This window comes from Lepeophtheirus salmonis, chromosome 8 (assembly GCF_016086655.4).
Source record: "Lepeophtheirus salmonis chromosome 8, UVic_Lsal_1.4, whole genome shotgun sequence".
NCBI lineage: Eukaryota > Metazoa > Arthropoda > Copepoda > Siphonostomatoida > Caligidae > Lepeophtheirus > Lepeophtheirus salmonis.
Genome location: NC_052138.2, coordinates 23,525,882 through 23,540,491, shown reverse-complemented (window position 1 = coordinate 23,540,491; position 14,610 = coordinate 23,525,882). Strand labels below are relative to the sequence as shown.

At 30.3% G+C, this 14,610-nt stretch overlaps 1 protein-coding gene across 1 annotated transcript in view; it reads left to right on the top strand.

The window, feature by feature from the left end:
* The window catches only part of LOC121123562 (prolactin-releasing peptide receptor), a 53,189-nt gene extending 42,450 nt beyond the window's left edge, over nucleotides 1–10,739 (top strand). Inside the window, exon 2 of the mRNA XM_040718688.2 lies at nucleotides 8,320–10,739. Coding sequence (XP_040574622.1) covers nucleotides 8,322–9,494 — 1,173 coding nt within the window. The 5' untranslated portion in view covers nucleotides 8,320–8,321 and the 3' untranslated portion in view covers nucleotides 9,495–10,739. The remainder of the gene's footprint in view (nucleotides 1–8,319) is intronic.
* Nucleotides 10,740–14,610: the final 3,871 nt, after the last annotated feature.

Below are 14,610 nucleotides of genomic sequence, written 5' to 3'. Positions count from 1 at the left end.
TTTATGAATAGACATATATTTGTGCATATTACAAGAATATTAATCTACATTAGGGTGATTTGTTTTTTTTTTTTTTTCGAATTTGGACTAGAGCTAGATCAGAAAAGTTGTTAAGTTGAATGTCAAAGAAGATGCGTACTATCCGCAAATTATAAAACTTTCTTAAATGTTTTCTTCTATTTTGCTGCAAAGGACAATTTTACAAATAAATTTTGCGAAAAGAAAATATAGATTATAAAAATGTCTATCAAAATTAGTTGATACAAAATAACATAAAATTTCTTCTTAATACATTTGTTCACAAAGTAAAGAGTTTTTGGTTTTTTCATAATTTGATCGATATGTGCGATCTAAAGAGAACCTCGTAGGACAATGAGATTTTGCATAGGTAATTTGCACATCATATAATAAATTGTCCGCCCTAGATGTAATCAAAATTCGACAAAAGTTTAAAATTAGGCCGCTCTAAATTATATACTTGATTGAAATACCTCTATAAAAAGACCCTATGGAAAGAAACAAAAGCATGTTACAGAAAAATCTTACCTCGTTCTTACACATTCAATCAAAAAATTTTGTTTGTAAAATGCGAAAAGAATAAAATTTAAGATTAATTTTGGAGTAGGACAACCAATAATTCTCCTAGTTGGACTACGGAGAAAAAAATTTCATTTTTTTCAGTATACAAAAATTTATTGAATTCCTTCTTGGGAGCCTTTTCAATTGTAACTGATTATAATAATTATAAATAAAAGAAATACATATTTGATAATTAAATATTTTTATTTTTTTACAGTAAACTATGACCCAGTAGTGGTTATAGTTTCCTCAAGATTTTCTATTGAACCTATCTCTCTTGGTGTTGAATTTCCAAATTTACTCTTCCTCTCTGCCCAATCTCATCATTTCTGTATTTGGAGTCACTTTTTTAATTATTTACTTTCATCATGTGGGCACCAGTGAAATTTAATCAGGTAGCTTCTTCCCCTTTTTAAAAACTATTTTATATATTTACAAAATGCTATTCCTAGCAACAACACGCGTAAAAAGATGTTCATACCACAATTTTATACTTACAAGCAAAGGTGAATTAAATATGTCATACAAACTTTTTCTAGTTGTTCATTTGAATAAGGTTTTTAATTTCAAAAGTTGCTATATCATAATTATTAAATTCTTTAGAAGGGACCATATATGTATGTATTAAGTTATAGGTAGTGGGTGTGCTCATGAAATAACAATGAGGGTTGGATCGAGAGTTATAAGTGAAGGTACTTGAAGAAATTAAAGTAGAATTGAGTCTTCACAGCCAACAAGTGCAATAATAATAATAATAATAAAGGGTGAGAAATTTTAAGTGTTTAAGTAATTCATAGAACCCACATGAATCCTGAGGAGTTAAAATTGACAATCTTTGTTGGTGTCAGATTAGATTTGAAGATTGACCCGGGTGTAAATCCAAACTATATCAAATTTCAAATTCTCAGGGTGTCTTTGATAATGTTAAGTTTTTTTTAAGCATACGAATGGATATTATTATTTTCAACAACGAGGATTATCACTTTCATATTCCTTTTTTTAATTTTACTATGTACATCCTGTGTATTTCTTGCTGGCCCATCTTTTTGGAATTGCTAATCTGAAGAGTTAATGAATGATCATGTGTGCTCATAACGACAGAGATTAGCCTGACAGATTTGTGCAGACTTTTAATTGTAAGTCCTTGTTAGACTCAGAGTAGAATTGATGATCGACATTGGAACCATTCTTGGTAATGCCCCTTTATATTTCCTTCTCCCCCCTCTTTCCTCGTCACAGGTGAGTGTAGCTGATCTAATGAAACGTCGTGACAGCTACTCTTCTCTCCGTCAAAACATTTTTCAAATTGTCAGGGTTACCAATTTCATTTTCAATTTCTTTCTTTTTTAACAAGCTCAAAATACACACGATTTTCATCATTACTTACTGGTATAATATTTTTTCTCACTGATAGGTCTGTCACCTATTTCTTATACTTTCATTCCGAAAAAGGGAAGAGATGAACATTAGGTTGTATCAAACGGCCATTTCTATATTGATTTTTTTACTAATTCTCTCATCAAAAGTATCAAAAAATCAAAAGTAGTCCTGGGTGGCCAACCAGCCATGAGTTTATATGTACTCATGGTCTTGACAAAAGAATCCTTAACTTTCAAAAATTCACCTTAAACAAAGTCATTTTTTTTATAAGCACTCCGTGGTAACATATACACTCCTCAAATCTGAGAGATTCCTTCGCAAAGATTTGAAAAAATCGTTAAAAAAACGTTCAATTTTAAACAATAGTTGGTTTAAAGTACTTTATTAGATATACAGGTTTAGGTAGCAAAATATGGACATTTAATAAATATTAGTTTTCTCAATGGATAGGCCGGTATCGTAATTAATTTTGATAATTTATTTTCTAACATTCTTTGTGCATAAACAAACTAAAATAAACATCTTGTCGTTATGAGTAAGCCAAAAGGGATAGCATCACAGATCTCTAACATGCGTAAGTTGAGGTGGCGAGGATTATATACATTCTAAAATATTCCATTAACCTAGTTTTTAAGGTGGGCAAGATTACCAATGATGAAGAATACCTTTTCACAAAAGTACAAAGTGGAGGGGACAATTTAAAGAAGGATCCTATTTTTCTTGTCCAGCTAGGAGGACCCTACCAAATTGTTGAAAACCCACACAAACAAATTCCCTGAGGCTGTTATGACCATAAGGAGGGCTATGAACGGTGTCTTGGGAACTCTTTACTCACACACGATGACCTACACCACCTTCTGAAATAGATAATGAAGGTTACTTAGCTCAAAGTCAATGTTTTGCTAGCCAACCCTTTACAAAAAATGTCTAAATTTCCAAAAGTTCAAAAAAAGTATATAATTCGTTAAATATATACTGTAGTTTTTGCCTATTTGTATGTTGTATGTTCTTTGGCATATCACAGACAAAAAATTCACTGATACCTACCAATATTTTATAAATAGGCATATTGTTAACTTAAATAAACAAAAACGAGCCAATTTTGATTACCATGCCCAGAGTGACTATTTTATTACTTTTTTTAGAGGAAAAATACCTATGTAACGAAATATTATAGAATAAGCAAGAAATCACTGTAAAATAAATTAAGTTAAAAAATTATAATTTAGTAGATACCATTTTTTTAGAGTGAAAATTGATTTATTCAGTCCACGATCGTATTTATAACAATATTGAAAATTCAAGCGAAAGTAATGATACATATTTATAATAAATTAGGAGTATGATTGCAGTATTTTAATAATTATTAAAAAACAATACTGCACATGTGTCTACATAAAAACAAAAATTAAACGGATTTTTTAAAGCGTGTTTTTTCTTTCTTGCAGACTCCTTGCTCGCTCTTTTTCTTTACTCCAATATATCATTTATTATAGATAGGCATTCATGTAAATCCGGTGAGTTTTAGCTGACCCGTTAATTTGTAATTGGTAGTATAAAGAAGGAATTTTGATTTTCATTAGCAGTTGTCATTATTATTTAATTCCTGAGTAGTAAACATCCTTTCCTAAAAAGATTCAATTATATTCAAAACCTGTTTGAACGTTCGTATGTGTTCATAAAAGACAGAACATAACCCTGAGGATTTGTTACAGATTTATAATTGTAAGTCCATGTTATACTCAGAGGAGAATGTGAGGTCGACATCGGAATAATTCTAGCAAATGTCCTTTTTTCCTTCCTCTCTTGTCACAACTGATTGTAGCTGATTTAATGAAACGTCATGAGTATTATTCTCTCTCTCCTTCAAATTGTTTGGGGTACCATGTTGATTTTCGGTTTCTTTTTTTTAATATGTTATTTCCGCACTGGATTTTCACCTTTGTACATAGGCATGGACATCGAGAGAGTGCCATTAAAATGTGGGAGCGAGGTATATGATTATATTGATTACGATTTTGGAGAATAGAATATCAGGTGTTGCTGGTATAGAAATGAGAATCTTTTATATTTCAAATTACACTAAAAGAGTGAATATAAAAACTATTTCAAATTCAGGAATATCTGATTAACTTTGTGAAAGTCAAAACAAAACTTCCCAATTTCTATGTTAAAGATTTATTAACAAATAATAATAAAAGTCGCTAATATGAAATGTCATACAATGAGTAGTCAAAAAAATTATGATTATCACTTTACCTGTAGCAGTAGATTAATTGTTAATTTCTAAGTTAAACTATTATAAAGTATATTTGTGATATTGAGTAAAAGTATTGTTAAAATAAAAAACACAACTGAAAAACCATCTAATTATAACGGCAGATATTTTCTCGTAATTTCAATAGTAGTTATACACAGACAGTAGAACAAACTAATAATGACAAACGATACAAAATTGTAGTTATTAACATTAAATATTACAAATGGATTCAACAAATTATCAGGAACAAACAATACGAAATTGAAGTTATTAATATTCAATATTAAAAACGGAATCAACATAATATTAGGCACAAATGTAAAATATAAAAATACAAAATATAATAAGACATTTTGATAAAGAAAAAAATATACTAATTATGAGTAGAAATGAAATCAGTCTTTGTCCTATCATACTCCAAATTCCATGTAGAATACTAATTCTTCGTCTTCTCAGTAATTTGTTAAGCTAAGAAAAGAAAAGTAAATTAATATTTTCAGTATTTAATACAACTTATATTTATCTTAAATAGATTACACTTCAACATGTTTGAATCATTGGAGTATACACAATTTTTAACATGAAGAAACTGATGTTAGACAAACTATTGGTGTGCCATTAGAAGCTGAGACAATTCATGCTGTTGTTCTTGACTATATTACTGTATTTATGAATAAATGTAATTTATTCTTAAAAAAGTTATTTGATAAATACTTACTCTTACGAATCTAATATTTCAATATTGCATTTTATAATAAGCATGTTTCTGACACTTTTTATTGATAAACGGGACCTTATTTTTGTATGAATGGCTCTCAACATGCTGAAAATCCACTCTAAGTCACAATTTACAATCAATGTGTTTCTGTAAATTGTCTCCACAGGATTTGCTAGGTCTCGCAAATCGTTGTACGCTGGATTTTCATATAAAAATGTATTTAGTTTTGTTTTTAATGGCTCTAGCTTGATATTGTCGCGTAAATGTTCGGCAAAAGTAAGCTAACAAGCAAAGGGAATGTTCCTTCTAACACAGTTATTGCCTCGGTAATTGTGTTAAGATTAATATTAATTATTGACAATTCTTCATAAATAAACTCATCATTTATAGTCTCCTTAGACTTTAACGACCGATGATGTATTTTCAATAAGGTTCTTTAAATATACCCTTATTTCTTCAAAGTTATTGAAATAGTAATCAATTGCTTTCAACCGAGTTCCCTAGCGTTTGTTGATAGGTACTGGAGGCAAGGGAATATGGTAAGAAGCAGTAAAGTTTTGTTTTCTTAGCCCGGGATTAAAAATATTTTTTTTTTTTTGGAAATGAGTTCGTTTGTCTTTGATAATTTATTGATGTAGAAGTTTAACTACGTTATCGAGTCCTTGAGCTATAAAAATAAAATTTTCCAATTGGGGATAGCTTCTTTTGAGGTCTTTGTCCGTTTTTTTACAGTAGGACGCTCCATTCGTGATGTAAAATTTAAATTCATTTTCATCTCAGTCCAAACCAATAGTTTGTTGAATACGATAAAATTTGCAACATCAACGGCATGAGCAACTTTTATGTCTAACAAGTTGATTAGATAAGGACGACCGAAGAAACGGCCATCCAAAGGATCAATAAACATAGTTGCCCTTGATCCTTCCCGGTTGTCATTAGTCTCATCGACAGACATGAAAGTATCTTTATGCCCAACTTTCCCTTGAATTTTTGAGATCAAATCCTTGCTGACAAACTCCATTAATATATTTAAAGTCATTCTAACAGGGAGGGTTCTATCAGTTAATTTCTTCATAAATTTTGAGAAATTGGCTTCTCCACGGTGAAAAAAGGTATATTACAGGAAACTAGCATCTTTTAGAGGTCGGTGTTCAAGTTGTTAGAATCTGCAGGAGTCAAATGACCTTCGTTTGCATTCAGGTTCTTGAAGTGGAACGAGGAAATTAAGTGTCGTTTGACTCTGGATGGGGGCTGTAATAAAATTTACTTCAGTACATTAGACAAAAATATTTTGATGTCGTACCATAAGTAGCTTTAAAATTCATGGCCTCCATTAGTTTGAATCCAGGGGTAGGGAGATTTTTTTTTTTTTTTTTTGCATTTCACTAAGGGTATTGTGACAAACTCAAAGGTAAATGGCAAACAATAGATTCATCGTTAGAGAAGATCTGAGCACAACTATTATTCGAGAAAGAATGAATAAATAAGAAAAAAAGGAAAATTTAACAACTGTTTTCCTTTTCTAATCTCAAAACAGTATTTTATTTGACCAAACACGGCCATCCTTCAGTATACATATGCTAAATATTTGACGTAGTATCAATCAACTCGCTATTGACGTCATGACGAAGGAATCCTTGTCATTTATTTAATTCAATAGTAATAAGGAAGAGCCATCTCGAATATCTCTAATTTAGAGAATTCCCTGATCAGTCAGTAGGCTTTATATGAACTCAGCAAGAGCCTTTCTCTATAAATGTCATTTTTATTTAAAAATCAAAAATTTCCAGTATATTTGGTGTCATTATTTGAATGTTTTTATTTAAAATAGAGTTATTTTTTTAATCCAATTCAATTTCCTCCCATTGTATTAGATGGTTCTCTCATAAATATCTTAGGGTTTTATCGTTTTTCAATATTGAAGGATAACTGTTTATTTTTTTATTCGATATGAGTAAATATTATTAATAAAATTACATTACAATGGTTTTGTGGGGAATAAAATATATATACAGTAGAGAAAAAGAGTATTTGATCACTTCCCAATGTTAAAAGATTACCCAACATCAAAGAAAAGAAGAGTAGCTAATTTTATTGGTACGTTATTTTTAACAACGAGATACATTATATTACCAAAAAAAGTGTTTGTAGGGGAAAAATACTGACTTTAACAACAGTAATACTTTTTTAACTGTCTTGCAGGCAGGTGTATTGTTGCTAAGGGGAAAGGACATATAAGTGTTAGACAGATTTTGCCAGTGCTTGGGAAATTTTGGACCATAGCCTCCTTACCTCATAGCAGGGAATTAAAAATGGGTCGTATAATGAGTCGTCCAGTACGACAAATAACTCAAAATAAACGGTTAAAGCAACAAATGAGGTGCTCAAGAAGAAACATATTAATATTATGAAGTGGTGTAGCTAGTCTATCAACTATCTACTAACAAATAAAATCTTTATCATTGGAAGACTTACAAAATCGGCAAGGGATGAAATACTTATTTCATCAAATGTAAAACTATTGTTATACTATGGTTTTAAAATACAGTATTAATTAATTTATCAAATATTAAGAAAATTAATTTATTTTATTTTCTAAAAGTAGATCAACATTTTATGAAAAAATAAAATTAATTATTATCAAATATATGTCATAATGTCACTTTAAGTATTAATATATTACAAGTACTGGGTGGTCCATTAGAATCTGAAGACTTACTAATTCAATAAAAAAATCACGTTTGAGTGATTGAAATTAATTAATATTTCGATATATTAAAACATAAAAATGAGTTACAAAACAAGACAAACCTGAGCTCTATAGGCTACGTACAAGTCGAAAAATGACACTTTAAAGCGATTGACAAATTTCCATTCGCACACTCCATGCAGTTGGACAATTCTAGAACCCCTTCTACGCGGGTTAGGAACTCCTGTCATAAAGGACAAACTGGATCCCGAGGAGTTAAAAAAAGCACCCTACACCATCCCTTCAAGTACATGTGGGCCCATGCATGTGTTTTTGGGAGGGATTACACACCAGACTGTCCAGAGAGTTATCAAAAAAGTGGGAGGAAACGGTCTTGTAGAGTAGAAATCCCACTTTTGACACCAACAATTAAAGAAATCCATCTCCTCGGCCATTAAGAAAGCTCAGCCCCATATCTATTAATAGTATTTATTTTGTTAAAATTATATGGTTAATTAATAAATTATATCTTGTTGAAGTTTGAAATTTAATGTGTCCAGATTTTAATGGATCACTCGGTACATGAACATTAGTAACAGTATTAAAAATTATATGCTGGTCAGCCCCATATATATATATATATAAATTTAGAGTTCTATTGCAAAATATTAAAAATATTTTTTTTTTTTCTAGATATGACCACCAATGTAGACGAAAGTAGCAACATATCTATTCCTTTGGAAGAAATGAATGATACCAATTTGCAGGGTTGTAGTAACGAACAACAACTCATCAAATTTTTGGGTGTTCAACTGATTTTTTCATTTTTTTATCTCATCATATTCGTACTTGGGATATCTGGAAATCTCCTTGTGGTCATTGCGATTCTTCGAAAAAGAGCAATGCGAGATATAGTTACAAACTTATTCATTTTGAATCTTGCAATATCGGATATTGTTATGTGTCTCTTTGCCGTGCCATTTACTCCATTGCAGACATTTACTGGGGTTTGGTATTTTGGAGAAGCTCTTTGCATCCTATTTCCCTTCTCTCAAGGTGTATCAGTGTATATATCAACGTTGACACTGACCATTATTGCGGTGGATCGTTTTGTTGTCATCATATATCCTTTTCGAGCTCGTATGAGAGTCAAAACTTGTATTTGTCTCATCCTTATTATTGATATCCTTGCTGGAATATTTACTGCTCCCTATGCTGTTCACATCTCAATTGTTACCTACGGCTCACTGGATAGATGTCAAGAAAATTGGGATGGTATGAAACGGGCGCTCTATGGTGCCTTTACCAACATAACCCAATTTGTATTACCCTTTATATCCATCATACTTTGCTACACAGCCATCATAAGACGACTTTCTCATCGAACCGCAAATCGGCCAGGACTTCGTTCTGCTCAAAAAGAGGAACAGGAGCGAGCTAGAAATCTTCGAACCAACAGAATGTTGATATCTATGGTGATAGTATTTGGGACCTGTTGGTTACCCCTTAATACAATAAATTTCATTGGAGACCTAAACTATGATCTTTATTGTTGGGGATATCATCATTTCTCTTTCTTCATATGTCATGTCATGGCCATGAGCTCCACCGTTTATAATCCTTTCCTTTACGGATGGTATAATGAGTCCTTTCAAAAGGAATTTGTTAAAATCCTTCCAATACTTAAGGGAATCTGTCCGAATGAAAATCATGACGATCCAAAAAGAATTATGGAAATACAAAAAAGAGTGGTAACAACAGTTTTCATTGATCAGAAACAAATTCATGTAAATGGAAGTCAGAGGAATGAAATACCCAAAAATGAAGAAAATGCTGAATTAGTGCATCATGAAACTGATGGCTTATAAGAAGTTTGTGTTTTTTTAAACATTTATGTATACCAGATCGAAAAGTTCTGGGAAAGTTCATGGTAAACCGTTTCATTATTGTTTTTTTTTTTGTTTTTTTGACTTAATGTAAACCGATACTTGGGCAAAACTAATATGAGATACATTTCCAAACATTTACATTTGACTTATATATAGAATATAAGTATATTCAAGTGGTTGTTATGTTACATATAAAAATATTGGATGATAATGCCCATTAATTATTAAAAAGATCATTTTAATGTCAAAGAACGAATAACTTTTTGTATTAAAATAAAATAACAAAAACATATTAACCTAAATAATAATATAAGCTTTTTCACTTTCAAAAACGGCTATAAAAAGCTCAGATCTTATTTTAAACATCATGAACTAAAAAAGAACTTACTATACGCAGTAAAACAGTAGAATAATTTCCGTTTTTCTATGACAAATAATTGTTTTAGGAGAAATATTATGATTATTTACTTGTCTAAATTTTAAAGTGTGTGTGTTTTTTTTTTTTGTTAAATTGAATAAACTGTTAAATGATTAAATTAAATTTGAGGAGATTGTACTTTTTCTAAAATTAAATATTTCTGATAAAACTGAGTATTTATTTTTATTTAAAAAAAAAATAAAAGTTTTTGGGACTATGTCGCCCAATATTTCAGGATTTTTTTTTTGTAAAAACCATGAAATAAGGATACATAACAGTTGATTCAGAATAGTGTAAAAAAACATTTTTGTTTAACGGAAAATATATTATTCAGTATCTTTAAACAGAAAATTCAAATAAATTAATGTAACGAGTCCTTAATTAAAAACTTAATAAGATATTGGAATTCAACTTAGCCTTTCAAAAAAAGTAAAAAGTTTTTTCCTATTATTCGTGAAAATTTTTAGAACTATATCGAGGATTCTTGTTACAAATGAAGAAATTTTGTTCCTGCTTATCAAGTCTAAATTTGTTATGTGTTTAAGCTAATATATAATTGAATGCATAATTGTTTTATTTTTTAGATGTACTCATAAATTTGTTATGAATTATAATCGCAATTACATGTCGAAAAATACTTCATTTTATATATATATAATTTTAACTATATTATATTATAACATAGTTCCAAATATTGGTTTTTTTTTCAAACAAAACATATGTTATTAAATTAAATTAAATGTTGTACGCATGTAAATTAATTATAAAGAATAAAAAATACGTATATTTATTTTTAACTTAAGAAATTGCATTTATTTTTTTAAGCGGAAATTGTTTAAAGCCAATTGTTTGAGGTAAAAGAAAAAAATAGTTTTCTTGTATTTAAAAGAAATAGTTTTCTTTTAATACTTTACATACTGTGTTTTTCAACTCAAATTTGTAAAGGAATCAATTATCTTTTTTTTATTAAAAGTTATATTATTCCAGTTATTACTTAATTAAAATGTATTAAGTATGAAACAAGAAATAAGCCTAGGAATGATAAATTATATATTTATTACCAATGCTGTTTCTATCCCCTTTTTATGTGGCTTGAATTCCCAAAAAGCTTCTACTGCACCCCCCCGGAAAAATAAATTATATATATCATATCATACTGATATTTATACAATATATTATAAATATATGTATGTTTCTAGTGTTATTACACATTGAATCGAAAACAGTCAAATAGATCAGTTTAAAAATAAGAAAGTAGATTTTTAAAATAGCTAAAAATGTACCTAAAATATTTTTTTTTTTTTTTTGGGGGGGGGGATCCGATGTTATTAAGAGACTGTAATTTGACGGTAATAAACCTCATTTGATGGAAATAAGTAGCTCATTGGACAGTAAACACAGGATAAATTATTCTCTCGAACTCAATGTGCCTAGGTTCGATACTCAGATGACCGGGTTTCATAGATAGGGAAATATACGTATTGCAAATGAACTTCAAATACGATTCCTAGGTCTGGGGGAGCAATTGTAACACTGTTAAGTTCAATAATTATTAATCAAAGTAATCAGTGGTCAGTTTCCATTTGAACCATGAAAGGAATTTAAAAAATTGATAATTTTAAATGTAATCATATAAATGACAATTTGATTACAGTAGGATTTCATTATTTTTTTATTAAAAAAACTCAAGCTTTTAAAAATAAATGCTCTGAGGTTGTCTTTTTCCCTGTGCTTTACACTTTGCTCAAATTGTTTTTTCTTAACATAAACTCTCTGTCAACTCGTTCTTGAACGACAGAAATATTATATTATTTAAAAGCACTCCCTTTTCCAGACACACTACGTTTAGTTAATGCAAGACTAGGAGGTCATCCCACATTGGAATTTTTGATATCAGATTCTCACACATCTTTCTCAGCTAAAATGACAAGGAAACATCCTTTCCAAGGGGTTTTGCTTGTTCTGAAAAAAAAAAAAACATTGAACCTGAAGCTTCTATCATTGGATGATGCAAAAAAATTTTGTAGTATTTGAATTAGAACCAACTGGAATAAGAGTAACTGTCTTCATAATTTATGGCCCAAATAAGGAGAGAGAGATTTCTTTTCTGATGTTATTTTACATGTCAAAACAAACCCAGAAAAAATAATAGTCATGCCCTATCGTATACTCTGAGTGATACGATGGATCGAGGAATCCGAAGAACATAGATAATTTAGAAGAAAATATAATCTAATCGACCTCAGTCTTCAGAGGGATCAAATCCAAGGTTCACTTTTACTAGCTTTACAAAGAATAAAAAAATAATTAGGAATAGATTCGATTGCATCCTTGTCTCATCTATAATACTAAAAAAATTTACGAAATTATGACTTTACAACCCTATTTCTCGGACCATTCACCTATTTTCGCATCTATCACAACAAGGTCTAGAAAGAAGAAATCTTTCTGAAAATTTAATGTATCACTTCTAGATTTGATCCATACAACTAAGAAGATTGAAAAGGTGATATCAGTCTTTTCAGATAATCCTTAAGTTGAAATCTACTCACAATGCTACACGTTAGAAAATATTGAAAAAGGGAGCAAAGGAATCCTAATTCGCGCTGGCTGGAATGGAGAAAAGGAAAAAAAGAATACTTATGGAAAGATTAAAAAGGATTACAATACTTGATTGATAAATCAATTGACATTGATGAATGACTTGAAGAGCTTCCGAATTACAAAAATATGGGTGCAGGAATAAAAAGAAAATCTAAACTTGCGGATCAAAATGTCAAAAAAAATGCTCCTTTAAATATCTTATAATAGTCAACAAGCTCAAGAAAGCCCACTAGCTTAAAAATGCAAGATGGATCAGATGATCCAAATGACATAAAAAAAGAAGCAACTAGATTTTTCACGGAAAAATATAATTTCAAATAGTGTAAAATTGAGAAAATTTGCAATTTTTGTCAGAAGTGCCAATCATTGGTCCAGGTATGGAATAATCAAAACCTAGTTCCTCTGAATTCTACAAACAATGATCGGGAAAACTTTCGAGGAATTCATAACAATATTACAGAAAAACAAACAATCTACTATATCAAGTCTTAAAAAAGATTTTAAGTCTATTGGCACCTCTGGTTTGTCTTTTAAACTTTATAATATGTTTGGGAGGAACTGGCGTCTATACTAAAAGCAGTATATAAGTAAACAAAAGTTCCAAATTTTTTGGGGAAGAGCGTTGTCATTCTTATCTAGAAACAAGGAAAGGATATCCACTAAATAGGTAACTTCAAGCCCATTACAGTTTTAAAAACATCATACAAAATACTGCTTCGAATATTGAATGACAGAATTGAGAAATTCCTCCCCCCTATTTTCAGTGAGGATCAGAAAGGTTTTATCAAGGGCCGTTTGGCAAAAGATATCCCCCGATCAATTCAGGATAAGATCGACTAAATCCAAAACAGTGCAGAAGAATACACAATTTCGCTCATCGACTTTCAAAGTGCATTTGACACAGTTTCTAATAGATATATCATTGAACAATGTGCAAAATACAAGTTTCCTCCCAAGTTCGTCAACACGATATAAACAATCTTTCGGCAATCATACTGTTCTTTTGACTTGCCAGGCAAAAAACAACATTACAAAATTTAACGTGGATGTCCAACAGTATTTCTTATTTCAATTAATGGTCGAAAAGAGAAAATATCTTTCCTGAAATAATAAAAGGAATCAGTTCAGATATTATAGGAAAAATAAAGGTCAGCTATATGCAAACGAATTGATAACCTTTCTCACAGGTACCCCCACCGAAATGAAGGACTCAATTGACGCCATAATAGAAGTAGTAACTAATTTCAAAAACAATTAATTAAAAAAAATCAAAGCTCTTACATCGTTGAATCCATATATTAAAAAGAATTTTCTGAATTTTCAACTAATAAAAAAGGTAAAATTATTGGGGATGACTGATAATATTAATTTCTTGTTCAAACAGAATGAAAAAAGCTTCCTAACACCATTGATAAACTCATCCAAATTCTTCATAAACTTTATCATAATAGAATAGATGAAATTACACTGTGGAAATTTTACATACATCCTAAAGTTATCTATTTATTGAAATACAAGACATTTTCGATACAAACCTGTGAAACTATAAAGTGAATTAAAAAACAATTCATTTGTGATGATATCAAACCTTACACATCTGAAATCAGACAAAACTCTTCTATTGATGATTGGGGTATGTGGGGACCCCTGTAGTGGTAGTTTGGACGTCGTTGAACCTGACGTAGATGAAATAATTGCACTTGAGTGAAGACTTTTCGGCCAATAGAATAAGGAGCTGGTTTAAGTCGCGAACAAATCACTCATTGTTTGATAGAAATTTATGGGTCCAGGTGAAGTCATGGTGGTTTTGAAAAGACTAAGTAGTTATTGGGCTGCTATGAGTAGATCCTAAAACTCAATTTTGTACCAAATTTTACCACTCCTTGGGCTTGATGAACCTATTAATAGCAATAGTTTAGATGAGTTTTTTAAATCAAGTGTGCTTAAATTGGTACGAGAAATAGAATGGCAAGACGTAAAACCAGATAGGCTAATTTTCTGACACTCAAAAGAATCCAAATGAAGTCAAACTCATCTTTAGGGATAAAATTCTTACCCTTTACTGCCTCAATG